Source organism: Caenorhabditis elegans, chromosome II (assembly GCF_000002985.6).
Source record: "Caenorhabditis elegans chromosome II".
NCBI classification, from domain to species: domain Eukaryota; kingdom Metazoa; phylum Nematoda; class Chromadorea; order Rhabditida; family Rhabditidae; genus Caenorhabditis; species Caenorhabditis elegans.
In genome coordinates, this window is record NC_003280.10 from 453,923 (window position 1) to 480,357 (window position 26,435).

Sequence of the window (26,435 nt, forward strand, 5' to 3'; positions counted from 1 at the left end):
AAATTTCGTTCACTGGAACGTTTTAGCAACACAAAATTAAACAGTTTAAAGCATTTTGACGGTTGGGTTATATCCGTATGTATACTCACATCAGAAAACTGTGGGCACTTCCTTTCGATCCGAAAAACTTTTTTAAAAATTGCATTTACATTGGATTTTTTACATAAACTTTTGAAAAATTTTTTTTTCAACATAATATAATACAAAAAAATATTTATTTTTAAAAATTTGGAAATTTTCTGCTTTAGCGCGAAAAAAGTTTCCAAAATTAATTGTCACCCTGTATATAAGTAATTATTTTGTCTTGTAACAAAAAACACTTTAAAACACTTTACTATCGCATTATTTTAATTGTAATTTTTAGGGATGCACAGTAGGAATACTAACGAGCACTACTCTAGCTAGAATTCAGATACACCATGAATAAATGTCAGAAAGCTTGTGGGAATAACATGCTTTTCACTTTAAAGCCCAAGGTGAAGTTCAAAGACTTTCCCTATGAGACATAAAGCGAGCCTACACTTGCTCATTGTAACAAGTTCTTTCAGTGATGATTTGGAATTAGTCGATTGGCCAAATGGACGAGATATCGAGAGAAGTGATGGCCTACTTGCAACTATTTTAGTCGAATCCAACGCCAAGTGCTTTCTTATATGGCATGATAGGTTCCCGACGGATCCCCAAGCATTATTTCAATTCTCGGAGAATGAATCATTCGATGATTTTATTGAATTTTTAAAAGACAAAAAAGTGTCCTAACTATAGAAAAAAAAAATTTTATGTGAAATTTGAAAAAAAGTGACACTATTTTTTCCGGTTTTTGAAATTTATCGCAACATGTTTTTTCATCATGATAACTCCATGGCTAGAAATATGCAAGAGTCACCATCTAATGAATTGTTTGTCTGCTTTTGTGTTAGACAAATTGTGCACTTTTGATATTTCTAGCCAAGGAGCCGCTCACTACAACCGTCCTGATTTGTTTTATCTGAGGAAGATCTAAAATATAGTATGGGTTGCAGCAGCGAGGAAATGGTGCACAATCCCCTCCCCCCCCCTCCCAGTCAATTGGAAATTGAATACAGCGTGCTCAGCTATTGACCTCTCATAGTGAGAATCTTATTGGGTCTCCCCATCTGTCCGTGACGTCTCTAGCTAGTGCTCTGTTTCTCTTACTGTGTTACTGTGTCGATCAATACTATTTTTTGCGAACCATTTTCAAAATGCTCCTCGACTATCTGTTACTCTTAATAATCACCGCCTTTTTAATAATTGCGGTAATAAAAATAAAACTTAAAGTGAGTTATTTCCTTATTATATACAAGAAAATTTCAATGATTTTGTTACAGAAAAAACCATTCCATTTGAGAAAACTATCGCATGTTGCATTCAGAAATGTAATCAATTCCATGGATATTATTAATAAAGTGTAAGTTTTTATCGTTTATGGTTGGTTGGAGCCTCCATTTTGTGGCCGGGGTTTAATAAACTAGAAAAAAATTTCATGCAGATTTGATTCTAATATTTCGCGGTGAAATTCAAATTTTTAGGCAAAAAAAAATCTACCGTATTTCCACTGTTAGTCTCGCACCCCTAATTGTAACGACTAATAGAGGAAATACGGTAATTATCCAATATTTCTTAAACAAATCAACAAATTTTAAAAAGTTTTCAGGGTACTAGTCCTAAATCACCCCGCCACTTGTTTTTTTATTTTTTTTGTTCGTTTTTTTTTGGTTTTTTTTACCCGTACTGAAAGACCCAGTACTGAATGTCTTCAATTTGCCCAGGACCGAAACGGAAGCACTGCAGTTTCTGCAGCAGCAAGGGTTGATTTTGTCTGAGAGAAAGTGCAAAAATGGGCACGATATGAGTTTGAAAATTGACGGTCGTCCGAGATGGCGCTGCATGAGAAGAGAATGCCGAGTTGAAATCAGTATTCGAACTGGATCCTGGTTTAATCTGAACGAGTTATTATTCCACGTGTTCAAAAAAAAACGAACAAAAAAAAGAAAAAAAGTGGCGGGGTGATTTAGGACTAGTACCGTTTCCAGAATCGATTTGGGACGATGTAGAGATTCACGCCTTTCGTGATATTTCTAGCACGGAGGTGGCTTTAAAAGTGAAGAAGAGTGGTGGAACGAAGAAATAAAACCACCCAGTCAATAATTATTTTAATTTTTTTTTTACTTCTCATTAAAAACAATTTTTATTTTAAGGAAAATCTATCTCTTTTCGAAATTCCCAAAAGCAGTTTTCTAAATACTCAGAGATCAACAAAAAAAAAAGGAATTTATTCAAATTTTCAGTCCATTTTTCATGTGATCGTACTCTTGAAGTAGGATCTCCGCCTCTGCTAAAATCCGATCCAAATTCGTCTGAACTCGCTGTTGGTCCTCTTTGACAAGCTCGAGAAGCGATTTTTGGGGAGCTACCTGGAAAATTTTTTTTCTGAAAATTTTAAAATTTCAGATTTTCAAATCATTTTTTCTAACAGTTTCAATATGATTTTCGAATTCAGCATCCCAATTTACCCCGTCAAATCAATTTTTAGCTCGAAATTCGCAAATGTCGTAAAATCAAGTGTTTTGGGGTACTGTAGTCGGTGTTTGCGTACTTTTGGTGCTACAGTACCCCAAAATTCTAGATTTTGAGCTAGAAGCCGGGAAAACCGGTTTTGGGGGTAATTCGAGGCGCTGAATTCGAATTTCGTGTTGATTTTCCGAAACATTGAAGTTTTCAGCACGAAAAATCCGTTTTTCCTTCAAAAAAAAATTTTTTTACGATTAATTTCCCGTACTTCTTCAGTTCCGAGTAGTGCCTGCATATCCACTGTATCATATTCCGGCAGTGGAATCGTTGAAGTCGAGAACTCCGAGTTTTGCTTCACGATGACGTCACGCAGCTGAGAATTGATGTCACGCAGGGCGATGAGGAGGTCCGACGCGTTTGGCATCCTGGAAATATTTTTCTAAAAAAATTTCCGGCTGGAAAAGTAGAAGAATGTAAATAAAAATTTTTTGAAAAAATCATAAAATTGTACGAAAATCTCAAAATGTTAGACTTTCAAAATTATTTCCAAAAATTTTCAATACGATTTTCGAATTCAGCACCACATTTTACCCCTATAAGCCAAATTTCAGCTCAAAATTCGTCAATGTCGTAAAATCGGGTGTTTTGGGGTACTTTAGTTAGTGTTTGCGGACTTTTGAAGCTACAGTAACCCAAAACTTCCATTTTTGAGCTACGGAACCAGACAAAAATGTCATAGTGGGTAAATTGAGGCGCTGAATTCGAATTTTAGATTAGAAATTTGAAATTCTCAGTGTAAAATGTCAAAATCCGAAATTTTGTCGAAAATTCTCAAATTTCACACTTTCAAAGCCATTTCCAAAAACTTTCAATACAATTTTCGAATTCAGCACGTCATTTTACCTCGTGAAATCAATTTTCAGCTCGAAATTCGCCAATGTCGTAAAATCAGATATTTTGGGGTACTGTAGTCGGTGTTTGCGTACTCCTGGAGCTACAGTAGCCCAAAACTTCAATTATTGAGCTATGGGATTAGGTAAAGTGTCCCACGGGGTAAATTGAGGGGCTGAATTCGAATTTTTATGTGCAAAATGCTGAAAATCGATATTTTTCCCATTTTTCCATACATTTCCAACGAAATAAGTGCTTTTTGCAGCTTTCTCGTCACATTCACAATTTCCTTTTTCGCTCGTTTCGATTTTCCTTCAGCCTGTTCACATTTCGAGTGATCCGAGTCGGTTTCCGCTGAAATTTTTTGGATTTTTAAAAAATTTTTCAGAAAACTGCCCGTACCACAACACTTTGGTTCGGTTTTCTCGCGATAATCGTGCGTAAATTTTTCGAATTGATCGGCTAGGAAGTCTGTTTGGCAGATATTTCGATCATTTTGCTCAGAGTCCTCCAAGAAATCCGCCATAATTTTGAAAAAACTGGAAAAAATTGAATTTTAGAAAAAAAAACATTTTTTGGAAATTTATTTCACAATTTTCCATACGATTTTTGAATTCAGCACCCCATTTTACCCCGTGAAATCAATTTTCTGCTCAAAATTCGCCAATGTCGTAAAATCTGGTGCTTTGGGGTACTGTAGTCGGTGTTTGCGTACTCCTGGAGCTACAGTTACCCAAATTTCTCATTTTTGAGCTGTAAGCCGTGAAAACCGCGGATCAAGGGTAAATTGTGGCGCTGAATTCAAATTTTGCAATGAAAATCCGAAATTCTCAGTGGAAAGCGCCAAAATCCTAAATTTTATCTAAAAATCTAAAATTTCAGATTTTCAACTCAAATTTTATCGATTTTTTACACAATTTTTTTGATTTCAGCACCCCATTTTACCCCGTCAAATCAATTTTCCGCGCGAAATTCGCAAATGTCGTAAAATCTGGTGTTTTGGGTTACTGTAGTCGGTGTTTGCGTACTTCTGGAGCTACAGTTACCCAAATTTCTCATTTTTGAGCTGAAAACTGGGAAAAACCGGTGATCAGGGTTCATTTGTGGCGCTGAATTCAAATTTTGCTGTGAAAATTTGAAATTCTGAGTGAAAAATAGAGTAAAATCAAGAATTTTTGTAATTAATGGGTATGATTTGAAAATTTTAATTTTTTTTTAAATTTATCAGAAAAAAACCATTTTCAAAATTTAGTCATATACTTTTAATAGCAAAAAGGCAAAAAATGTTTTTAAATAAATTTTTTTCGAAAAAAATGTTTTTCCCCAAATTTTTTTTAATTGTTAGAACAATTTTTTTAAATCAATACAAAGTACAAAAACCGGCTTGAAAAACCTCTAAAATCGTAAAAAAAAACACAAAAAAATCGACATTATTTATTGGATAATTTCTCAAAAAGCATGCAATATTTCACAACATTCTCCAATTTTTTCGTCACAAATTCCTCCAAAAAATCGATTTTTGAGCGATAATTCCGGTAATTTGTGAATTTCATGTATTCCATCACAAAATCGAAGCAATTCCAATCGTTTTCCATGTATTTCTGAAGAAAAATTTTTTATTATTTTTTTCCCAAAAAATTTTTTTTTTCAAAAAACTTTCTCCAAACTCACAGATTTATCAAATTTCTTCATTTTTCTCTGAATTTCCACAAAAAAATCCATTGAATTATCCAATAAATTCAAATTCTCAAAGAAAAATGCTCGAAAATCCAAAATTTTCAGCGAATTTTCCCACTTGGACGTGTCAATTTCGATTCCTTTTGTCCAAAAAGAGTAGATCAAACCTTGAGAATTCGAAATTCCAATATGTAGATCGTCTCCTAGTTTGTAGCTGAAATTTCAGATTTTTTCAAAATTTCGAATAAAATTTGAAAAATTTTTTTTTTTTGCAAAATTAATTTATTTTCAGACTTTTTAGATGAAAATTTGCTCTTCGGGAGTCTTAAAACCTTGATAAAATTTGATTTAGCCTGAGATTTTATGTTGAAAAAAAAATTTCAAAAATTTTTTTTTCCTGAAAATCCTAAAATTTCAAAAAAAAAAAATTTCAAAAAAATTTTCTGAAATTTTCAATACGATTTTCGAATTCACCATCCTATTTTACCACGTCACATCAATTTTCAGCTTGAAATTCACCAGTGTCGTGAAATCAAGTGTTTTGGGGTACTGTAGTCGGTGTTTGCGTACTCTTGGTGCTACAGTAACCCAAAACTTCAATTTTTGTGCTACCAGACTGGAAAAAAGTCTTTCATGGGGTTAATTGTGCCGCTGAATTCAAATTTTACATTAGAAATTTGAAATTCTCAGTGGAAAAGGTCAAAATCCGGAATTTTGGCTGAAAATCTCAACATTTCAGACTTTCAAAAATTTTTTCTGAAATTTTCAAAACGATTTTTTAATTCAGCACCCCATTTTACCCCGTGAAATCAATTTTCAGCTCGAAATTCGCAAAATGTCGTAAAATCAGGTGTTTTGGGGTACTGTAGTTGGTGTTTGCGTACTTCTGGGGCTACAGTAACCCAAAATTTTGAATTTTTGAGTTAGAAACCCCACACAATTTGTTATAGCTGTATTTTGAGGCGCTGAACTCGAATTTTGCATTGAAAATGTATAATTTTGACTGGAAATTGCTGAATTTCGATTTCTACCTCTTAAAATGCCCGTTTGATGGTTTTATCACAATTCCACACGCTAAATCCTCATGTGACTGAGCCAGTGGGCATGGGAGCCTTGAAATCGTCCATTTTTCCTGAAAAAACCCAAAAATTTCTATGAAAAATTCCAGATTTTCTCACATTTTTCTCGATTTTTGCCTGACAATCCGGGCATTTTGATTTGAAATTTAGTGGTTCTACAAGGAGAAATCGTGTGGTGCACCCGATATGGTTTACTGTAGATATGTACATTTTGTTGGGGGGCTGTAAATTAATTTTGAAACAAAAATTTCAAAAAAATCGGAAAAATATTTTCTGCCTGAAAATCTGAAAATTTCACTTTCAAATTTTTTTCAAAAAATTTTATTATGATTTTCGAATTTAGCATCCCATTTTACCCCGTGAAATCAATTTTCAGCTCGAAATTCGCATATGTCGTAAAATCAAGTGTTTTGGGGTACTGTAGTCGGTGTTTGCGTACTTTTGGAGCTACAGTACCACAAAACTTCAATTTTTGAGCTGGAAGCCGGGGAAAAAGGGAAATAGGGGTAATTTGAGGCGCTGAATTCGAATTTCGCATTGAAATTTGAAATTTTCGATTTTTTTTTAAACAAAAACAAATTTTGTCTGAAAATCTCAAAATTTAAGATTTTCAAATCGAATTTTCAAAAATTTTCAATACGATTTTCGAACTCACCATCCTATTTTACCCCGTCACATCAATTTTCAGCTTGAAATTCACCAATGTCGTGAAATCAAGTGTTTTGGGGGACTGTAGTCGGTGTTTGCGTACTCTTGGTGCTACAGTAACCCAAAATTTCTCATTTTTGAGTTGAAAACCAGGGAAACCGGGGATAAGGGCCAATTTAAGGTGCTGAATTTGAATTTCACATTAAACATTTCAAAATTACAAGTTTTTTGCCAAAAAAAATTTTGTCTGAAAATCTCAAAATTTAAGATTTTCAAATCGAATTTTCAAAAATTTTCAATACGATTTTCGTACTCAGCACTTTATTTTACCCCGTCAAATCAGTTTTTAGCCCAAAATTCGCCAATGTCGTAAAATCTGGCGTTTTGGGGTACTGTAGTCGGTGTTTGCGCACTTTTGGGATTACAGTACCCCAAATTTTTAAAATTTCGAGCTAGAAGCCGGAAGAAACGGACTATAGGGTTACTTTTAACGCTGAATTCGAATTTCACATTGAAAATTCAAACTTACAAGTTTGGCGCCTCAAAAAAAAATTTCTCTGAAAATCTCAAAATTTCAGATTTTCAAATAAAAATTTTCAGAAATTTTTAATACGATTTTAGAATTCAGCACCCCATTTTACTCCGTCAAATCAATTTTCAGCTCAAAATTCGCAAGTGTCGTAAAATCAGGCGTTTTGGGGTACTGTAGTCAGTGTTTGCGTACTCCTGGAGCTACAGTACCCCAATTTTCTTAAAATTAGAGCTGGAAGCCGGGAGAAAAAGGAAATAGGGGTAATTTGAGGCGCTGAATTCGAATTTCGCATTGAAAATTTGAAATTCAATGGGAAAAGTGTGGAAAAATTGAAAAATCGATTTGAAACGAATTTTTTTGGTGGTTAAGTGAAAACTGAGGCATTGGGGTATAATTGAATTTATTTTTTTGCAATAAATTAGAGATATAAATAAATAAATGAATAAATATTTCAAAAATAATTACAATTGTATATGTTAAGTTGTCAAGGAAATGGATACGATGGAGATCAATGAAAAATGGAAAATTTTGGAAAATTGAATTTTTGCAAAAATTGCAGTTTTCAGATTCAGTTTTGAGGGAAAATGAGAAAAAATCCAATAAAAAATTCGGTAAAAATGGTGATTTTCAGTGCAAAATTTTAAAAATTCCTCAAAAAGTTGGGATTTCAGGGTGAAAAAATGCGAAAAATACAATAAAAATCGAGAAATTATCATTTTTTGCAATTTTCTCTACTTTTTCCTCTTCGTCGGCGTTCGTTTCGGCTGAACTCGGGTGGCTGCGGGTCTCGGCGCGATTGGAACGGGTACTGTATCCTCCTCTACTTGATCTACTTCTTCTTCTTCTTCATATTCCACGTCATCGTGTTGTTCCACGTGGCTGACGTGGTGGTGCTGCTGGGCATAGGAAGACGGATTTTGACCTGAAAATCGGGAAAATTGACTGAAAATGTGCAAAAATTTCATTTTTCTGAAAAAAACATATGCAAAATAGGTAAAAATAGGCCAAAAATGCCTAAAATCACTTTTTTTAAAAGAAAAATTGGCTGAAAATCAGTTTTTTCGATTAAAAAAGACTAAAAATTAGCTGAAAATACATGAAAACACTTATTTAATCGGAAAATTCATTTTATAAAACTGGAAAATTGGGGTTAAAATGCTTCAAAATCACTTTTTTCCCGATTAAAATGGCTCAAAAATGCTAAAAACTTGATTTTTTCCCATTAAAACCAGTAAAATCTCCATTTTTCAGCATTTTTGAACAGAAAATCACTAAAAAATGCAATATTTTACCGATTTTCCGCATAACTGAGCTACTTGACACTGGCTGAGGCTCTTCTTGTCCCATTCCGTGGGGTATTGCTCGTCCATCTGGCATATTCATAACGAATTGCTGAAAAAATATTAAATTTCGAACAAAAAAAATTTTTTAATCAAAATTTCTGAAATTTTCAATACGATTTTCGAATTCAGCACTCCAATTTTACCCCGGGAAATCAATTTTCAGCTCAACATTCGCAAATTTCGTAAAATCTGGTGTTTTGGGGTACTGTAGTCGGTATTTGCGTACTCTTGGGGCTACAGTAACCCAAAATATTCAAACTTTGAGCTAGAAGCACGGGGAAAAGGAAAATGAAGGTAATTTTTGGCGCTGAATTCGAATTTCGCATTAAAATTTCAAAATTACAAGGTTTTTGCCCAAAAAAAAATTTGTCTGAAAATTTCAAAATTTCCGATTTTCAAATCAAATTTTCTGAAATTTTAAATACGATTTTTGAATTCAGCACTCCAATTTACCCCGTCAAATCAATTTTCAGCTCGAAATTCGCCAATGCCGTAAAATCTGGTGCTTTGGGTTACAGTAGTCGGTGTTTGCGTACTCTTGGGGCTACAGTAACCCGAAATATTCAAAATGTTGAGCTAGAAGACGGGGAAACAGGGTTCTGGGGGTAAATTGAGGCGCTGAATTCGAATTTCGCACTAAAAATCTGAAATTCGCTGTGAAAAGTGCTGGAAATCGTACATTTGGCCCAGAAACATTTTCCAATTGCAGTGGGGTGTCCTGGATGATCAGAGGGTAGAGTTCCATGCCATTCGGAGCTGAAATTTGCTTTTCCGGAATTATTTAAAAACATTTTCTTAGATATTTGACAGAAAATCGAGAAAATTCACAATTGTTTTCAGAAAAATCGAGAAAATGTCAATTTTCACAAATTTTAATATAAAAATCGGGAAAATATCGATTTTCTCGGATTTTTCAGGTAGAAAATCAAATTAAAACCAATTTTTTCGAGTTTTTATGCTAAAAATCAAAAAAAATTTGAATTTTCTAGTTTTCTGCTGTAAAAATCAAATCTGGACCAATTTTTTCTAATCTTTACGGCAAACATAGGGAATTTTCAGTAAAATCCACAAAAGTTGACGAAATTTCGATTTTTTCTGAAGTTTTCACCAAAAAAAAAATCGATTTTCCTAGATTTTTTCCGTTCAAAATCGGTTTTAAACCATTTTTTCCAATTTTTGAGCTGGAAATCAAGAAAATTTCAATTTTCTGTTTTTTTTGTGCTGTAAAAATCTAATTTTTCTAATTTTTAAGGAAAAAAATGAGAAATTTTCTGGAAACGCCACAAAATCGGCGAAACTTCGATTTTTCCGGAATTTTCACAAAAAAAAATCGATTTTTCTCAATTTTTCCAATTTTCACGCTGGAAAATTCAGAATTTCATAAAAAATTCCGTACTTTCTTTCGCTGCAAAATGTTGTTTCGTCTTTGGATCCACATAAATCTGCATTTGGCCTTGTTGCTCCAAGGCGATGGCTCCAAGTGAATCTTGCTCAATAATTTCCTCGTGTTCTTCAATTTCTACTTCTTCCATCGGCATCGGCTCCATTGGCTCCTGAAAAATCGAATTTTTTGAGTTAAAAAATCAATTTTTGAGTTAAAAAATCAATTTTTGAGTTAAAAATTCAATTTTTGAGTTAAAAATTCAATTTTTGAATTAAAAATTCAATTTTTGAGTTAAAAATTCAATTTTTGAATTAAAAATTCAATTTTTGAATTAAAAATTCAATTTTTGAGTTAAAAAAATCAATTTTTGAGTTAAAAATTCAGGTTTTTAGTGGAAAAATCCATTTTTCCACAGTTTTCCATCCAGAAAATCCAATTTTCACCTCCATATAATATCCATCTGCGCGGGTATTCAATGTACCAGTTTGCTCATTCCATTCTTCTCCCAATGGAGCATTTTTCACAATTTCACTGCCATTTATCACGTATTGAGTCTCGGTACCTGGAAAATTGCAATTTTTTTCATCATTTTCCTAGAAAAATTGAAAATTTGGGCATAGCTTCCGCATCTCCGGTGACAAATGTGCTCTATTGCACAAATTGTTGGTTGGAATACGGTATTTATTGCATGTTTCAGCCGAGAATACCGATATTCCAGCCATCAATTTGGATAGAAGGACATGAGTCACAGAAATTTATTTTTGTAGAGAAACTACAGTAATCCTTATAGGAGTTATATGGCATTTTCAGAGCAAGTTTCGGTATTTTTCCGAAAAAAAGTCGCTTGAAACTACTATGCAAAGCTGCTGAGTTTCGCGAAAAATTCAAAATTTTGGGAAAAAAACGGTGAGAATTGCAATTTTTCCATATAAATCTTAAAAATGCATTATTAGTTTTTTTTTAACTATAGTATCCTTGAAAGTCATAGAACAAGTTGCAAGATTCGTAGAAAACTCGAAAAAATCATATATTTAACGCTAAAAATTCAAAATTAAGAATTTGTGCAACTTTCAGCAAAAAATTTAGAATTTTGACAAATTTTTAAAGGAAAATCATCATTCTCAGTGCTTCAAGCTCTGAAAAAAATTTTTAGGAATTTTTCCAGAGAAAACCATTTTTGTTCAGGTTTTTACTATTCTTCCCATTAATTTTTCAAAGCTTGAAGCACTGAGAATGATAATTTTCATTAAAAATGTGTCAAAACTCTAAATTTTTTGCTGAAAAATACTCAGAAGCCGAAATTAAAAGCCAAAAATTCTGAATTTTAAGTTTTTAGCGTTAAAATTATGATTTTTTCGAGTTTTCTGCGAATCTTGTAATTTTTTCTATGACTTCAAAGGATACTGTAGTTGAAAAAAACTGAAAAATGAATTTTTGAGATTTATGTGGAAAAAATGCAATTTTCACCGTTTTTTTACTATTATTTCGGCTTCTGAATATTTTTCAGCAAAAAATTCAGAGTTTTGACAATTTTTTTAAATGAAAAATCATCATTCTCAGTACTTCAATCTTTGAAAAAAAAACAATTCTTAGTCTAAATTTCAAGTTTCCGGTTTTTTCTATTTTTTCCATAAATTTAGTCTATTTTCTGTGAAATTTCTAGTTTTTTATTATTTTTTCCATAAATTTAGTCTATTTTCTGTGAAATTTCTAGTTTTTTATTATTTTTTCCATAAATTTAGTCTATTTTCTGTCAAATTTCGTTTTTTCTATTTTTTTCCATAAATTTAGTCTATTTTCTGTCAAATTTCTAGTTTTTTACTATTTTTTCCATAAATTTAGTCTATTTTCTGTCAAATTTCGTTTTTTCTATTTTTTTCCACTAATTTAGTCTATTTTCTGTGAAATTTCTAGTTTTTTACTATTTTTTCCATAAATTTAATCCATTTCCAGTCAAATTTCCAGTTTTTTTTTCTATTTTTCCATCAATTTAATCTATTTTCAGGCAAAATTTTCCGATTTTCACACACGAACATCTGCGTCCTTGCTCCGTATCGAAGAATAATGGCCGAACAAAAGGATCCATTTGAAATTGTGGAGGCCGTACGTAGTCTGGGTGTGTTCTGTGAATTGGTCCAGTGATCTTGTGAGCCTGACGGTACTTTTGAAGGAAAATTCGCATTGGCTCCGCGTAATTGTCGAATCCTGTGGCTTCCATCGCGGTGAGCAGGTCGTCTGGAAATTTTTTTATATTGAAAATTGCGGTTTTTAGGGTTTTTTGGGCTTTTGGGCTGTTTTTGAGTTTTTAAAAAGGTTTTCCATGCGAAAATTGTAGTTTTTGGACGATTTGCGGGTAATTTTAGACGGAGTTTCCCGGTTTTACCTGCAGTAATAGTCTTCCGCTTCGTAATATTGCATATTTCAGCGGCTTCCGAAGCGATAAAGCTTATAAACTCTGAAACACACTCTTGAGCACACTCCTTTGCGTCTTTTGCCAATTTCGCCTGCGGATCCATTTGAGTTTTCATGATTCGGACCACGTTAGCTGAAAAAATTGGGATTTTTGGAGAATTTTCAACGATTTTTGTTTTAAAAAAATTGAAAAATCTCGAGCTTGATGCCTTTTTGCAGAGAAACTTTCAATTCTTGAAAAAAAAATTACAAAAAAAATCGATTTTTGTCGAAAATTTATGTTTTTGAAAAAAAAATTGTAAAAAATTGGTCTGCTAGACTACAAACTACAATATTCGATTTAGCAGACCATTGTTGTTCTGAACAAAATTGGTCTGCTAGACTACAAACTACAAGTTTAGATTTAGCAGACCAATAGATATTGAAGAAGTTTGGTCTGCTAGACTACAAACTACAAAATTCGATTTAGCAGACCAAAGTGATTTTGAACAAAATTGGTCTGCTAGACTACAAACTACAATTTTCGATTTAGCAGACCCATGTGATATTTTTTCATTTTAAAGGGCAATTTTAGAAAAAATGGCGGTTTTTATCGGAAATTTATGAATTTTTTCACTTTTCAGTCTAGATTTTTCAAGAAATTTCAATTTTTCGTGTAAAATTCCGGGAATTTATCGATTTTCATCAAAATTTCCGCATGTTTTCCCATACCAATTGGCAAAAATCGTTCCTGATCAAGTAAAACTTGACTTTTATTCGGATGATGAAGCTCCATTGCTATTTCACTAATTGTTCGTGTATCCTCTTCTATATTATGAATTCCATTCATATCATCTTCTGTTATTTCTTCTTCTTCAGGCATTCCATGATCATGATCCTCCAGTAACATTCCTTCGTTTATGGGTTTTGGATCCATTTTGGGAGCTTTTAGACGGTGGACACGGGCTGAAAATTGCGAAAATTTGAAGAAAATAAGGTGAAAACAAGGAAAAATAGCAAAAATTCGGGGTTTTCAGCGATTTTCCGAGCTGAAAATGCTAAATTTTTAATTTTTTAGATTAAAAAACAGGAAAAATCAAGTTTCAAGACCATTTTTCAAGCTTTTCGAAGTGAAAACTCGTAATTTCTTCTTAAAAATCACATTGGTCTGCTAAATCGAAATTTGTAGTTTGTAGTCTAGCAGACCAAAAATTTTCAGAATTAAATTTTTTTAAAGCAATTTTTCAGCGAGAAATTGAACATTTTTCGAATAAAAATTAGAAAAATTGAAGTTTTTGGGACTTTTAGTGCAAAAATTGACGATTTTTGTGTTTTTAAGCATTTTTAAAGCTTAAAATTCGATGTCTCATATATTTTTGCCTGAAAAAAAGTGAAAAACTACAAGAAAAAAAGATAAAAATACGCATTTTGGATGAAATAACCCGAATACAGTGCTGCAAAAAATTTAGATAATGGAAATGAGCTGAAAATTGCGAAAATTTGAAGAAAATTGGGTGAAAACGAAGAAAATAGGCGAAATTCGGGGTTTTCAGCGATTTTCTGGGATAAAAATGATAAATTTTGTTTTTTTTCAATAAAAAAGCGAAAAAATCAAGTTTTAAGGCTATTTTTCAAGCTTTTTAGACTGAAAACTCTTCGTTTTTTCTTCTAAATCGGGTCTGCTAAATCGAAATTTGTAGTTTGTAGCCTAGCAGACCCAAAATTTGAATTTTTGCCAGGGAAAAAATTTTTCAGCGAAAAATTGAAGATTTTTCGAACAGAAATTATAAAAATTCAATTTTATGCGACTTTCAGCGCGAAAATTTGCAATTTTTGTGTTTTTTAAGGCTTTTTAAAGCTTAAAATTCGGATTTTTACCTGGAAAAAGTGAAAAACGTCAAAAAAATCGATAAAAATACAAGTTTTGGATGAAAAAACCGGGATATTGTGCTAGAAAAATCCTTGAAAAATGTTAGAAAATCAACAATTTATATGATAATGAATTCTATCGCAAAAAAAGCTATCAGAAGACGAAAAACAGGGGAAAATCTAGGAAAAGATCAATTTCAGACGGTTTTAAGGGGGATTTTCGGCGAGAAAATCAAGTTTTTCAAGCAGTTTTGGCTTGTTGAATGGCCGCAGATGGTCCGAGAAGCATTTGACGTTGCTGAGCCACTTGAGTCTTTTCCAAATCACTTCGTTCCTTTTCGATAATGTATGGAAGGAAGGCGATCAATGACGTTGTAGATACAACCCAAATTGTGCTTTTTGTAAGGGAAAACTGAAAGAAAATTGAGTTTTTTTGGAGTTTTCAGTGTGAAATATGAGTTTTTACTGTCAAATTGAGATTTTTTTACAAAAATCGATAATTTTTAGTTTTTAGAGCAGAAATTCGGGAAAACTGAAAGAAAACATATTCTTTTTTAGAGTTTTCAGTGTAAAATAAGCAAATTTTTAATTTTTTCTCTATTAAAAATTGTCAAATTGTTGATTTTCCGAGTGTTTTATAGCAAAAATCAATAATTTTTGGTTTTTAGAGGAATAAATAAGATTTTTTTGAGTTTTCAAATAAAAAAGGCCGAATTTTTACTTTTTTTCAGTTTAAAATTGTCAAATTGTTGATTTTCTAGATGTTATACTGCAAAAATCGATAATTTTTAGTTTTTAGAGCAGAAATTCGGGAAAACTGAAAGAAAATTGAATCTTTTTTAGAGTTTTCAGTGTAAAATAGGCAAATTTTCAACTTTTTCTCGGTTCAAAATTGCCAAATTATTGATTTTCCGGTTTTTTAATGCAAAAATCGATAATTTTTATAATTTAGAACAGAAATTAGAGGAAAACTGAAAGAAAATTGATTTTATTTAGAGTTTTCAGTGTGAAATATGAAGAATTTTGGCTTTTTCCAGTTGAAAATCGTCAAATCACGGATTTTCCGGGTTTTTATTGCAAAAATCGATAATTTTTGGTATTTAAAGCAGAAATTCAGGAAAACTGAAAGAAAATTGATTTTTTTTGGAGTTTTCAGTGTGAAATATGAGTTTTTACTGTCAAATTGTGATTTTTTTTTTTGCAAAAATCGATAATTTTTGGTTTTTAGAGCAGAAATTCGGGGAAAATTGATTTTTTTCGGGTTTTCAGTGTAAAATAGGCGAAATTTCCACTTTTTCTCTGTTCAAAATTGCCGAATTGTTGATTTTCTGGGTGTTTTATAGCAAAAATCAATAATTTTTGGTTTTTAGAGGAATAAATAAGATTTTTTTGAGTTTTCAAATAAAAAAGGCCGAATTTTTACTTTTTTTCAGTTTAAAATTGTCAAATTGTTGATTTTCTAGATGTTATACTGCAAAAATCGATAATTTTTAGTTTTTAGAGCAGAAACTCGGGAAATCTGGTGGAAAATTGAGTTTTTTTTTTGGAGTTTTCAGTGTAAAATAAGCAAAATTTCAACTTTTTCTATGTTCAAAAATTGTCAAATTGTTGATTTTCCAGTTTTTTTATTGCAAAAATCAAAATTTTTCGGTTTTTAGAGCAGAAATTCGGGAAATCTGGTGGAAAACTTGTGTTATAGAGTTTTTAAATTGAACTTTTCGGAATTTTTAAATATTTTTAGCGTCAAAATCAATTTTTGGCTGTTTTTGCCGATGTTAAATCGATTTTCCCGGAATTTTTTGGGCAAAAAAAAAAATGATATTTTCAGTGCCTTTTCCCGGAAAAGTCCGAATTTCTCATTGTAGATCGACTTCTGGATTTTTTTTGCAGAATTTAATCATTGTTGGCTGATTTTCTTAAACTTTCAATCATTTTCGGTGACTTTTGCCGCTTTTTCATGAAATTTATGTCAATTTCTGTGATTTTCAGCATTTTCAGCGCGCCATTTTCGTCTCAAAACTCTCAAAAATCGGCAGCGCTTACCACTCCCTTAACACCCCAAATCGACCAATCAACAGTTGAATGAACTGCTGAACGAAGTGCATCTGGGAACATTTCCCCTAATCCTTCGATTCGCTCAACAATTGTCTCATGAATTTCCGAGTCTGGAATATCGTCGAAATCGTCACGAACCAGTGCCATTTTTCCTGCAAATTTGCGGCGATTTTGGTGAAAAAACTGGGATTTTTCTGTGCAGAAAACGTGAATTTTTAGAGCTTTCAGAGATTGAAATACATGGAAATTCACTGGAAATTGGCGTTTTACAATGCAAAAAACCGAATATTTTTCGAAATTTCAATGATTTTCGAGGTTTAAAAGTGTGCTAAATTGGGATTTTCAGTCCAAAAAACCGGAAATTTTGAGCTTTTGCGCTGATTTTTTTGCTGAAAACTGAATTAAAAATGAGTTTTGAAACAGAAAAATTCGCTTTTTAGGTTAAAAATGTCCATTTTTCAGATAATGTTTCTCCAAAAATAAGAATTTGCCGGTTTCCAGAAAAATTTTCGTCACGAACCAGTACCATTTTTACTGAAATTTAGGCGATTTTAGCGGATTTTTAGTGAAGAAAACGTGAATTTTGAGATTTCAGAGACTGAAAATCGTGGAAATTTGGTCAAAAACTGATTGTTTTTGAAATTTTTAATGTTTTTTGAGATTGAAAAGAGCAAAATTTGGATTTTCTGTGCAAAAACGGCAAATTTTCAGCTTTTGCACATAATTTTTTGCCGTTAACCGGATTGAAATGAGTTTTGAAACAGAAAAATTCGCGTTTTCGGTTTGAAAAAGTCAATTTTTCCGATTTTTTTCCCTGAAATGAGAATTTGCCAGTTTCCAGCAAATTTTTACAAAAAAAAAAAATAAAATTCAGGCTTAAAAACCAATGAAAAGCTCAAATTTCAAAGCAAAAAAAAAAATCAAAAAAATTATTTTTTTTTTGGAATAAAAACGACGGATATATAAAAAAGTTTAACAATGATGGGAATAATTGGAACAAAAAAAATAACGAAAAACAATGTAAAAACAACAAAAAAGGGGCAAAAAATAGAATAAAATCAACGAAAAATTGGTGAATTTCAGGCGAATTTGGATATTTTTCGTCGAAAAATTAAAAAAAAAAGCCAAATTTTGAGGAAAATGAGCCTATTGTTGCTTGGCCAACATCTTCTTTCGACGATTTTTCACCGATTTTGCTCCGGTACGGGCGGCCGCACGTTTTGGCACTTTTGACTTGAATTGGGTCGGTTTTTTGGCGCGTTTCACGTTTCCAACCTGCAAAAAATAATATTTTTATATGGAAATTTGGCATTTTTTAAAGCTTTTCAGTGAGAAAATGGCTCGAATTTAGGATTTTAAAAGTAAAATCTACGAATTTTTGGGTTTTTTCGGCTGAAAAAAGCCTCAAAAACTGATTTTTCTGAAATCTAGTCCGTACCGTATTGAAACCGTCATCCTCCTTGACAGCGGCCTGCTTCTCGGCTGCCTTCTTCTGATTACGACGCTTCTTGTTCGCACGAGCTCCGGAGCCAATGTTTTTCACTGAAAAATGGAGGATTTTGATGGTTTTTAAGTAAGAAAATTGCTATTTTTTCCATTTTTTCCAGTAAAAACATTGGAAAATATAATTTTGAGTTATTTTTAGCTTCTGATTTAAAATATTAGCAATTTCTGGTAAATTTTCTTCAGTTTTTCATAATTTTGGCTCAAAAAAAGCAGATTTTCAGCTAATTTCCTCAAATTTCTACGCACTTGGAGCATTATTATCATCATCCGAGTCATCACCATCGGCTTTTTGCTTCTTTTGCTGCTGCTTTTTCGCTGGCTTCTTCTGTCCATTAACCTCTACACCATTCTTCTTCTCCTCTTCATCATCTGAAGACTCAGAAGCCTCAGCTTCAGCCTTATTCTTCTTGTTCTGCGATTTTTGGGCGGCCTTTTCCTTTTCTTTCTGAAAAACTGACATAAATTAGGGGCTAATATCTTGGAAATTTCACGAAAACACAGAATTTTGTCGAAGCTCCGTGATTTAAGAAGATTCTTACATCAAAATAATTCATTTTCTGATAAAATTTGTTAAAATTCAGGATTTAATTAATTTTTAGTGATTTTTCCACACGAAAATTGTAAATTTTTCAGCTTTTCTAATGTAAAAAGGTTAAATTTTCGATAGTTTCGATGAAAAAAAAAAACGCAGAAAAATTGAGTTTAGGGCTGAGAAATGGGACATTTTAACAGTAAATTCATGAAAATTGAGCGATTTTGATCAAAAATTGGAGAAAAAGTGGTAATTTTACATCAAAATCGTGAAATTTGACGATTTTGAGACAAAAATAGTGGAAAATAAGCTATTTTCGATTAGGAATTCTGGAAAATGGGCAATTTTGAGTTGAAATTTGTAAAAATTGAGAAATTTTAAGCTTAAATTAGTCTTGCGGACCAAATTTCATCAAAACCACTTTGGTCTGCTAAATCGAAATTTGTAGTTTGTAGTCTAGCAGACCAAAAACTTTGGGTCTGCTAAACCAAAACTTGTAGTTTGTAGTCTAGCAGACCAAAAACTTTGGGTCTGCTAAACCAAAACTTGTAGTTTGTAGTCTAGCAGACCAATTTTTGGTAGTTTTTTCGGGATTTTCTTCATTTTTAATGGATTTTCCGTCAATTTTTCCAATTTTCTCCGCATTTTTTTACCTCCATGACACCCTGCTTGCTCATTTTCGCATTAGACAACTTCTTGATCTTTGCCACGTAGAATCCATCAATATTATGAACATGTGGATAATAGCGTTTAGTCATTGAAAGTGACGGATGGAAACGATAATCACGGAATCGTGTATATCCATCCACACCAATCGATAATCCAGTTGGAACAAGTTCACAGTGACGACGTTCCAGAAGGAAATTGACGACGGCTTCGTTTTCCTCGACGAGTACAGAGCACGTGGAGTACACGAGATATCCTGGAAAATTAGATTTAAAATTGGAAAAACGGGGGTTTTCAATATTTTCGGAGCAAAATTATGCTCTTTGAGAGCGATTTTTCAGTTTTTAAAATATAAATCACAAAAACATTGAAAAATTCGATAAGTTTAGTGCAAAAATCAAGAAATGTTCGATTTCAACGTTATTTCGCTATTCCAGAGCCGATTTTTATAGTTTTTGTTCTGTAGATTTTCCCGCAATTTTATCATTTTCAGGAGAAATTGCACATTGAAATAGTTTTTAGTGCAAAAATTGAGAATTTCTCGGTTTCTAGAGAAAAAATGTGGCTTTTAGAAAAACAATTTCAATCTTGGACGCTTTTTCGCTATTCTGGGTCCTATTTTCGTGATTTTTGCAAATTTCCGCACCTCCATTCGGAGAATTAGCGTCCAACGAGTCCAAAGCAGAGAGAATCAGCTGTCTTTGCATAGTATGACGTCTCTGAACATCCTGTGAATCTTTGGATGTTTTAACCGATTGATCCTTCCAAATAACTCCAGTTCCAGAGCATGGTGCATCCAAAAGAATACGATCAAAACCATTCGGACGGATTTTCGAGAACTCTTCTCCTCCCAGATTACAAACGACGGTATTGTTGACTCCGAGGCGATGGAGATTTCCAATGATAGCACGGCAACGGGTGAACTGGAAAAATAAAGTTTTCGGGAGATTTTTGATGAAAAATCAATTTTTTTCGGATGAAAATTGAATTTTTAGGAATTTCCCAATGAAAACCAGGCAACTTTTGATAGTTTTTCGTTCGAAAATGTCAAATTTTCTACTTTTTAGATTGAAAATTGTAATATTTCAGCCTTATCTATTTTCATCAATTTTTCACGTACATTCGCGTCGTTAGCGAACAAAACTCCGCTATTCTTCATAAGAGCAGCAATATGACTGGTTTTTCCTCCAGGAGCAGAACACATATCCAATACACGATCTCCTGGTTGTGGAGCCAAGGCCATCACTGGCAGCAGTGAATTGAGTCCTTGAATCATATAATGTCCGGCCAAGTATTCGGGAGTTGCTCCAACTGGGACCTGAGAATCATAGACAACGAGTCCAACTTTAGTCCAATCGGCGGCTGGATCCACGTTCATTCCACGGTTGATGAGGTTCTTAGCGAGGTCACGACTGAAAAATGGAAATTGTTAGCTTAAAAATATGAAAATTGAGCGATTTTGACAACAAATTGGTGAAAAACGAGTAATTTTTAGTTCAAAAGTAATAAAAAAGACCAGTTTTTAGTCCAAATGAGTAGAAATTAAACGATTTTAAATAATACAATAGTGAAAACTGGCGATTTTGGGACCAAAATTATGGAAAATGAGCTGTTTTAGATCAGAACTAAAGACAGTGGGCAATTTTGAGTTGAAATTCGTGAAAAATCAGCACTTTTAAGTCTAAATTAGTCTAACAGACCGAATTTCAGACCCAATCTATTCAAAATCACGTGGGTCTGCTAAATCGGAATTTGTAGTTTGTAGTCTAGCAGACCCAATCTATTCACAATCACGTGGGTCTGCTAAATCGAAATTTGTAGTTTGTAGTCTAGCAGACCCAATTTATTCAAAATCACTTGGGTCTGCTAAATCGAAATTTGTAGTTTGTAGTCTAGCAGACCCAATCTGATCAATACTATTTTTCAAGATGAGGACATGGAAATTTTATCACTTTCCAGTTGAAAATCGCGGAAAATAATTTTTAGCTGAAAATCTTCAAAATTGAATAGCTTTGCATTATTTTTTATGTCCAAAACTTCAATTTTATGTGACTATTTATGCCGAGAAATCCAAAAACCTCCAAATTTTACCGTTTAACCTTGAGCGAGTTGGCTCTAATGGTTACTGGTCTCGGATTGTCGTTAGCCTCCAAAAACTCCAATAGCTCCGCTCCATTTGGGAATAAATCCATGAATTTTCCCATTAAATAGTCATTGTATCCATACTGTGAGCATAGATCCTTCTTCAGCACTTCTACATAGTTTTCACGCGATTTCTGTGGATCTCGGCGATTCTTGAAGTCTCCAAGAACCTGGATGACGTCGGCAATACGCTGCTTCACAATTTCCAAGTTTGGCACGGATTTCATCTCATTTTCAATCTCCTCGACGGTTGGAAGCTCGAAAGTCGCTTGATTTGCGATGTTTAGCTGCAACTCTTCCTCTCCTTCAGCGATAATCTTCTCCTTCTGCTTGTCGAGAGCCGCGGATTTTTTCTCGATTGGCAGATGATCTCCGGCGTCGGAATCTGGAAAAAAATTTTAATTTCAGGGTTTTCAGATGTTCCCCCATACCATCATCGGAATAGTCATCTCTGAGATCTTCATCGTCACTTCCTGGGAAGCTGAGACCTTCCAGGCCGTCCTCGTCATCGTCGATAAGCTGCAGCTTCTCGACCTGCTCGATTGGTTCCTCCTCATGAGCCTTTTTCGCCGATTTCTTCACCTTTTTCACTAGCTTCTTCTTCTTTGGAGTCACTGCCTCGGTTTCCTAAAAAATTGGAGCTTCGTCGTGAATGTTTAGTGCAAAAACTCACTGCAACAGGTCTTTTAACGGCTTTCTTAACTTCTGGCTTCTCTGTAGCAGCTTTTGAGGCAGCGGACACCTTCTTCTTCTTGACAATTGCCATTTTACCTGAAAAATACTTCTTAAAGTTTGAAAAAAACGCAGAAAATAGTGACAGAATGGCGAGAAAAGTGAAAACCCCAATTCCTCCGCTTGAGACTGATTTTTACAATGTTTTACTGGTTTTATGCAAGTTTTAACTTCAAAATTTAATTTTTCACATATTTTCAAAATAAAACACCACAAAAAACTGACGAAAAGCAACGGAAAAGCCGAAAAATCGATCGCCTAAATTCGAAAGAAATTGCATTGAAAATTGCACAGGCGTGCGGTAGAGCGCGCTTGCCGACGATGGCCGTGTGGGGGTTTCTAGACCGCGAACTCTGGCTGATGCCTCAAAGGCTGATGGCGGCTTCACGTCGAAGAAGGAATTGCCACTCGTCGTGACTAAAGAAGAAACAGCGCCGACAATAGCCAAAACAGATGCAGGAAATGCAGAATCCACAGTTACAGAAGTCAAAAAATATGCGTTAACAATATAACACGTATTTGGAGCTCGAACAACGCTGACATGCCAAAATGTATTGGTAGGGAAGTTTTTGAAAGAAAAAGAGTGTGAATATATGTCAATTAACTTTATGCTCGGCAATTTTGACAATTGCCAAAAATATCAGCGTTTGGCAATGTCCGTCGTTGCCAAGCGTCAAACATTTTTGCGATTCGAGAAACAACGCCCGAATAGTAAATTATTTTATTGTAATATTTCAGAGTCGAGGCATTCAAACTGGCAATTGCTTCTGTTCTAGCCTTGTTTGGATATCTAAGCCAACTCCTTCTCTGTGTTCTGGCTATTTCAGTAATTTGTACAGAGGATGCAAAGACATTGAAAGACGAATTAGTTTGGGGACTGCTTATCAAGGATTGGTTGTTCAGATTGAAAATTGTTGCTGCAGGGACAATTATTGTTACGACCATAGTGGCGGTCTTCCTGTTATCTTCGCTATACCGCCTGTATTAAAAAGAAAAAAAAGCTGAAGCTAACGCACCAATTATTAAAACAAAAGTGAGTGAAACGAGTACAATTGGAATTTATTTCTAAATTTTAAAAATCTGCAATTTTCTGCTCTATTTTTGGAAATATAATTTTTAGAGTTGCTGCTCAATTTGTGAAAAAGTTTTCGCTGGAACTCGCATTCATTCCGTGGATGTTAATTTTATTAGCTTCCGTCACGCTGATAAAAGGTAAAAATTAAAGTTAAAACTGTATTTTAAGCTATTTTGCAGGAGAACCGAAATGGGATGATTACCAGAAAAGGGTGTTCAATTTCTGCTCACTCTCAATATTCTCTTTTGTTGCGTCGACATCGTTTTTCTCGCTGAGTTAGTTTCTAGTTACTTATTTTGACCAAGAAATACAATGAGGAAAACTATTACCTATATTCCGCAGATTATAACCTTTTGACCAGTTTTGCGATGTTACTTAGGATAGCTATCTCAAAATTTTCAGAATGTCATTCTCCAAAACATTATTCAAACAGTGAATTATGGGTTCTTCTCATTTTGTGGATTGTTTGCGCGTTATTTCTATGGGCACCTTCTTTTCTCGGAATATATGTACACGTTAGTACAATCGTGTCTCGTATGTTGATATATTTTTCATGAAAAATACAACAAAATTTCTTCTTCAGCCCAACTCGCGTTTTCGTTACAATTCTCCGTTGTCCGATTCGGTTTCTTAAAAAACTCGCTCAATAAAGTAATGTAAGTCATTTTTCATTTGTAACAGTTTAAGAAATTCTTCATATTCAAAGAATATGGACTGCGAAAGCCAAACTCTTATTTTTTACATTTCAGATTGATTTCTAACGTACCATCAAATCCCACACAAAATCAGACTGCCCCACCTGCCATTGAATTGAACTAGAATTTTAAAAAGAAATGTATTTTTTGTATTGAAATGTATGTGAATAAAGTGCGTTTTCATGCTCATTCTCCCGCTTTAGGAAATTTAACTTTTCTGGCATCGGTCCGACTTGCTTCTGGAAATTGGAAATGGGCAGAGGGAGCTAATATTGTTGGTTCAAATTATTTGACATTGACCTTGTCATTTTTGAATCTTGCCTACCTGCCTGCCTGCGTACCTTGCTTGTTTTCCCCATGTCTGTTTAAACATGTTTTTGACCCTATAAAAAAAGATAAAACTGTCAGAACAAAGAGCAAGCCGGACGATGACAATTTAGTACTTGTCTGCGTCATACCAGTGAGTCTACCGTGTAGGCGTGTAGGCGTTTGTAGGCATCGAAGAAAAAGACAGCCATAGCCTAGAAAAATCATAACTGTCAACTAAAAGCAATTTTAAATCGCTTCATTGTACTTTTTCTAGAAATGTAAAGTTTCGATACAAGAAACTCCTTTAAAATATACAGTGTGGGAAAGTTCTATAGGACCCCCCCTAATTTGAAGGTTTGAGGAACTTCCGAAAATTTTTTCGAAAAACTGCTAATGCCGTTCGTTTTTAAATTGAAAAAAACCTATATACATTTTTTTCCAGAAGTTTATCTCAAAAACTGAGGTCGCGCTGGAAAAAACGTCAAAATCCAGTGTGAAACTTCTATAGGACCCCCCGTTTTTTTTCACGATTTTTACTAAAATCAACAGATTTTGGAATTTTTGACAAAGCTCAAATCAAGTTTGAGTTAGAAATGAGTTCATATAAGCAGTTTTGACTTTAAAAATTAATACGAAATGTTCTCGTGGGATCTCCAGACTGGTTCTGATTCTTCCGATCTTTGATGTTCAAGTCTGTTTCAAGCTTCCTGGTGCTCTCGGTAATGCCAAAACTTGATAAACTCTCTTTAACAAGTTCCTACTAAAATTCCTAGCACGCACTTTAGATGTTTCGACTGTGTAGTCAAGCTGATTTGGCAAAATATGCAGCAGGAAACAATGGAAGGCTTATCAGGAATCAAATCGTTTTTCTTTGATTACAAGGTTCCATGGGACCAATATTTCAAGTTAAATTGTCCCTCACAGATGTTATTTACTATTTTTTGCGTGAATTATTAAATGTGGAATTGTGGCATGTGTTGTGGCACACATATAGAGGCTGGAAAGCTTACTTCGAAAGCAGTCTAACTTGCAATGCCTCGAGGATCTGCCCTTTCGGACACTGAACGCGCTCAGCTGGATGTTATGAAATTGCTCAATGTGTCCCTGCATGAAATGAGTAGGAAAATTTCCCGTTCTCGACACTGTATTCGCGTGTATCTGAAGGATCCGGTGAGCTACGGTACATCTAAAAGAGCTCCTCGTCGCAAAGCTCTCTCCGTGCGTGACGAACGAAATGTGATTCGTGCTGCCTCCAACTCCTGTAAGACGGCAAGAGATATTCGCAATGAGCTTCAATTGTCTGCTTCAAAAAGGACCATCCTCAATGTCATCAAACGATCTGGTGTAATCGTTCGTCAGAAACTTCGCCCTGCTCCGTTACTCTCTGCAGACCATAAACTCAAGCGATTGGAATTTGCTAAGAACAATATGGGAACGAATTGGAGTAAAGTGAGAATTTAAAAAAGCAAGAGTGAATAATTAGGATCATTGTTTTAGGTTGTCTTCTCCGATGAAAAGAAATTCAATCTCGATGGGCCTGACGGTTGCCGCTACTATTGGCGCGATTTGCGCAAGGAACCAATGGTTTTTTCGAGACGTAATTTTGGAGGAGGAACGGTGATGGTTTGGGGAGCGTTCACGGAGAAGAAGAAGCTTGAGATACAGTTCGTCAGTAGCAAGATGAACAGCACTGACTATCAGAACGTCTTGGAACTGGAGCTCTCCAAATATCTTCGTCACTACTCCAGAAAAGACTTTAGATTTCAGCAGGATAATGCGACAATCCATGTGAGCAACTCAACCCGCGACTATTTCAAGCTCAAGAAGATCAACCTTCTTGATTGGCCAGCTCGAAGTCCTGATCTCAATCCAATCGAAAATTTGTGGGGGATTCTTGTCCGTATCGTGTATGCTCAGAACAAGACTTACCCAACAGTTGCATCGTTGAAGCAAGGAATTCTCGACGCTTGGAAGTCTATTCCGGACAACCAGCTGAAAAGTTTGGTCAGATCAATGGAGGACAGACTGTTTGAGATCATCCGCACACAAGGAAACCCGATTAACTATTGATCCTTTCTTGATTTTAGTATATGAATGTTCTGTTGTTGATCAAAAATAACTGCAACTTGTTAATACGCTGTTTCTGACTGGTTTCTTGGGGATGGCGTAAAAATGTTTATGGTGTGTGTGCTAGGAATTTTAGTAGGAACTTGTTAAAGAGAGTTTATCAAGTTTTGGCATTACCGAGAGCACCAGGAAGCTTGAAACAGACTTGAACATCAAAGATCGGAAGAATCAGAACCAGTCTGGAGATCCCACGAGAACATTTCGTATTAATTTTTAAAGTCAAAACTGCTTATATGAACTCATTTCTAAC

At 34.0% G+C, this 26,435-nt stretch overlaps 7 protein-coding genes and 1 non-coding gene across 15 annotated transcripts; 3 read left to right on the forward strand and 5 right to left on the reverse strand.

The window, feature by feature from the left end:
* Nucleotides 1-1,023: 1,023 nt before the first annotated feature.
* On the forward strand, nt 1,024-2,146 carry W10D9.1 (uncharacterized protein). Its single transcript, NM_061337.5, has 3 exons — nt 1,024-1,298; nt 1,350-1,429; nt 2,055-2,146. Exons 1-3 carry the CDS (start codon nt 1,224-1,226, stop codon nt 2,092-2,094), a joined length of 195 nt encoding a protein of 64 aa, NP_493738.2. The 5' UTR covers nt 1,024-1,223; the 3' UTR covers nt 2,095-2,146.
* Nucleotides 2,147-2,160: 14 nt separating this feature from the next.
* Nucleotides 2,161-3,968, reverse strand: gvd-1 (Mediator of RNA polymerase II transcription subunit 21; the record flags this gene model as incomplete). 2 transcript variants are annotated; one of them, NM_001267083.3, is made up of 4 exons in its annotated part: nt 2,178-2,435; nt 2,801-2,957; nt 3,660-3,777; nt 3,826-3,968. In NM_001267083.3, 4 exons carry the CDS (start codon nt 3,947-3,949, stop codon nt 2,298-2,300), a joined length of 537 nt encoding a protein of 178 aa, NP_001254012.1. In that variant the 3' UTR covers nt 2,178-2,297. The 2 variants fall into 2 exon arrangements, with proteins under 2 accessions (NP_001303803.1, NP_001254012.1); NM_001316874.4 differs by lacking the exons at nt 3,660-3,777; nt 3,826-3,968 and having other exon boundaries at nt 2,161-2,435; nt 2,801-2,956.
* Nucleotides 3,969-4,843: 875 nt separating this feature from the next.
* Nucleotides 4,844-6,837, reverse strand: W10D9.3 (MKRN2 opposite strand protein-like C-terminal domain-containing protein; the record flags this gene model as incomplete). 3 transcript variants are annotated; one of them, NM_001395802.1, is made up of 5 exons in its annotated part: nt 4,854-5,024; nt 5,095-5,314; nt 6,132-6,232; nt 6,279-6,401; nt 6,835-6,837. In NM_001395802.1, 5 exons carry the CDS (start codon nt 6,835-6,837, stop codon nt 4,854-4,856), a joined length of 618 nt encoding a protein of 205 aa, NP_001382729.1. The 3 variants fall into 3 exon arrangements, with proteins under 3 accessions (NP_001364715.1, NP_001382729.1, NP_001303800.1); NM_001377685.1 differs by lacking the exon at nt 6,835-6,837 and having other exon boundaries at nt 4,844-5,024; nt 6,279-6,403; NM_001316871.1 differs by lacking the exons at nt 6,132-6,232; nt 6,279-6,401; nt 6,835-6,837 and having other exon boundaries at nt 5,095-5,145.
* Nucleotides 6,838-7,744: 907 nt separating this feature from the next.
* nfyb-1 (Nuclear transcription factor Y subunit nfyb-1) lies at nt 7,745-13,443 on the reverse strand (the record flags this gene model as incomplete). 2 transcript variants are annotated; one of them, NM_061339.7, is made up of 8 exons in its annotated part: nt 7,745-8,281; nt 8,652-8,751; nt 9,382-9,458; nt 10,099-10,255; nt 10,530-10,648; nt 12,121-12,321; nt 12,470-12,631; nt 13,210-13,443. In NM_061339.7, the coding sequence occupies 8 exons, from the start codon at nt 13,412-13,414 to the stop codon at nt 8,091-8,093; spliced, it is 1,212 nt and encodes a 403-aa protein (NP_493740.1). The 2 variants fall into 2 exon arrangements, with proteins under 2 accessions (NP_493740.1, NP_001303801.1); NM_001316872.3 differs by lacking the exon at nt 13,210-13,443 and having other exon boundaries at nt 8,091-8,281; nt 12,470-12,614.
* W10D9.7 lies at nt 12,927-12,983 on the forward strand. The gene has a single exon (NR_050807.1). It is a non-coding gene; the product is annotated as an Unclassified non-coding RNA W10D9.7 (non-coding RNA).
* A 1,008-nt stretch (nt 13,444-14,451) lies between the features above and the next one.
* tomm-22 (Mitochondrial import receptor subunit TOM22 homolog) lies at nt 14,452-16,553 on the reverse strand (the record flags this gene model as incomplete). Of its 2 annotated transcripts, NM_061340.6 has the most annotated exons (2): nt 14,452-14,758; nt 16,390-16,553. In NM_061340.6, 2 exons carry the CDS (start codon nt 16,546-16,548, stop codon nt 14,588-14,590), a joined length of 330 nt encoding a protein of 109 aa, NP_493741.1. The 2 variants fall into 2 exon arrangements, with proteins under 2 accessions (NP_493741.1, NP_001368584.1); NM_001381316.1 differs by lacking the exon at nt 16,390-16,553 and having other exon boundaries at nt 14,588-14,635.
* Nucleotides 16,554-17,339: 786 nt separating this feature from the next.
* Nucleotides 17,340-22,018, reverse strand: nsun-1 (26S rRNA (cytosine-C(5))-methyltransferase nsun-1; the record flags this gene model as incomplete). Of its 2 annotated transcripts, NM_061341.7 has the most annotated exons (9): nt 17,340-17,676; nt 17,840-17,943; nt 18,154-18,352; nt 19,093-19,361; nt 19,752-20,028; nt 20,226-20,517; nt 21,197-21,632; nt 21,679-21,874; nt 21,921-22,018. In NM_061341.7, the coding sequence occupies 9 exons, from the start codon at nt 22,011-22,013 to the stop codon at nt 17,548-17,550; spliced, it is 1,995 nt and encodes a 664-aa protein (NP_493742.1). The 2 variants fall into 2 exon arrangements, with proteins under 2 accessions (NP_493742.1, NP_001303796.1); NM_001316867.3 differs by lacking the exons at nt 21,197-21,632; nt 21,679-21,874; nt 21,921-22,018 and having other exon boundaries at nt 17,548-17,676; nt 20,226-20,483.
* On the forward strand, nt 19,581-23,929 carry W07E6.5 (G_PROTEIN_RECEP_F2_4 domain-containing protein). 2 transcript variants are annotated; one of them, NM_001383780.2, is made up of 7 exons: nt 19,581-22,536; nt 22,718-23,012; nt 23,100-23,191; nt 23,234-23,329; nt 23,457-23,588; nt 23,638-23,710; nt 23,804-23,929. In NM_001383780.2, the coding sequence occupies exons 3-7, from the start codon at nt 23,155-23,157 to the stop codon at nt 23,871-23,873; spliced, it is 408 nt and encodes a 135-aa protein (NP_001370830.1). In that variant the 5' UTR covers nt 19,581-22,536; nt 22,718-23,012; nt 23,100-23,154; the 3' UTR covers nt 23,874-23,929. The 2 variants fall into 2 exon arrangements, 1 of the variants encoding a protein (NP_001370830.1); NR_131402.1 differs by having other exon boundaries at nt 22,335-22,536; nt 23,804-23,873.
* Nucleotides 23,930-26,435: the final 2,506 nt, after the last annotated feature.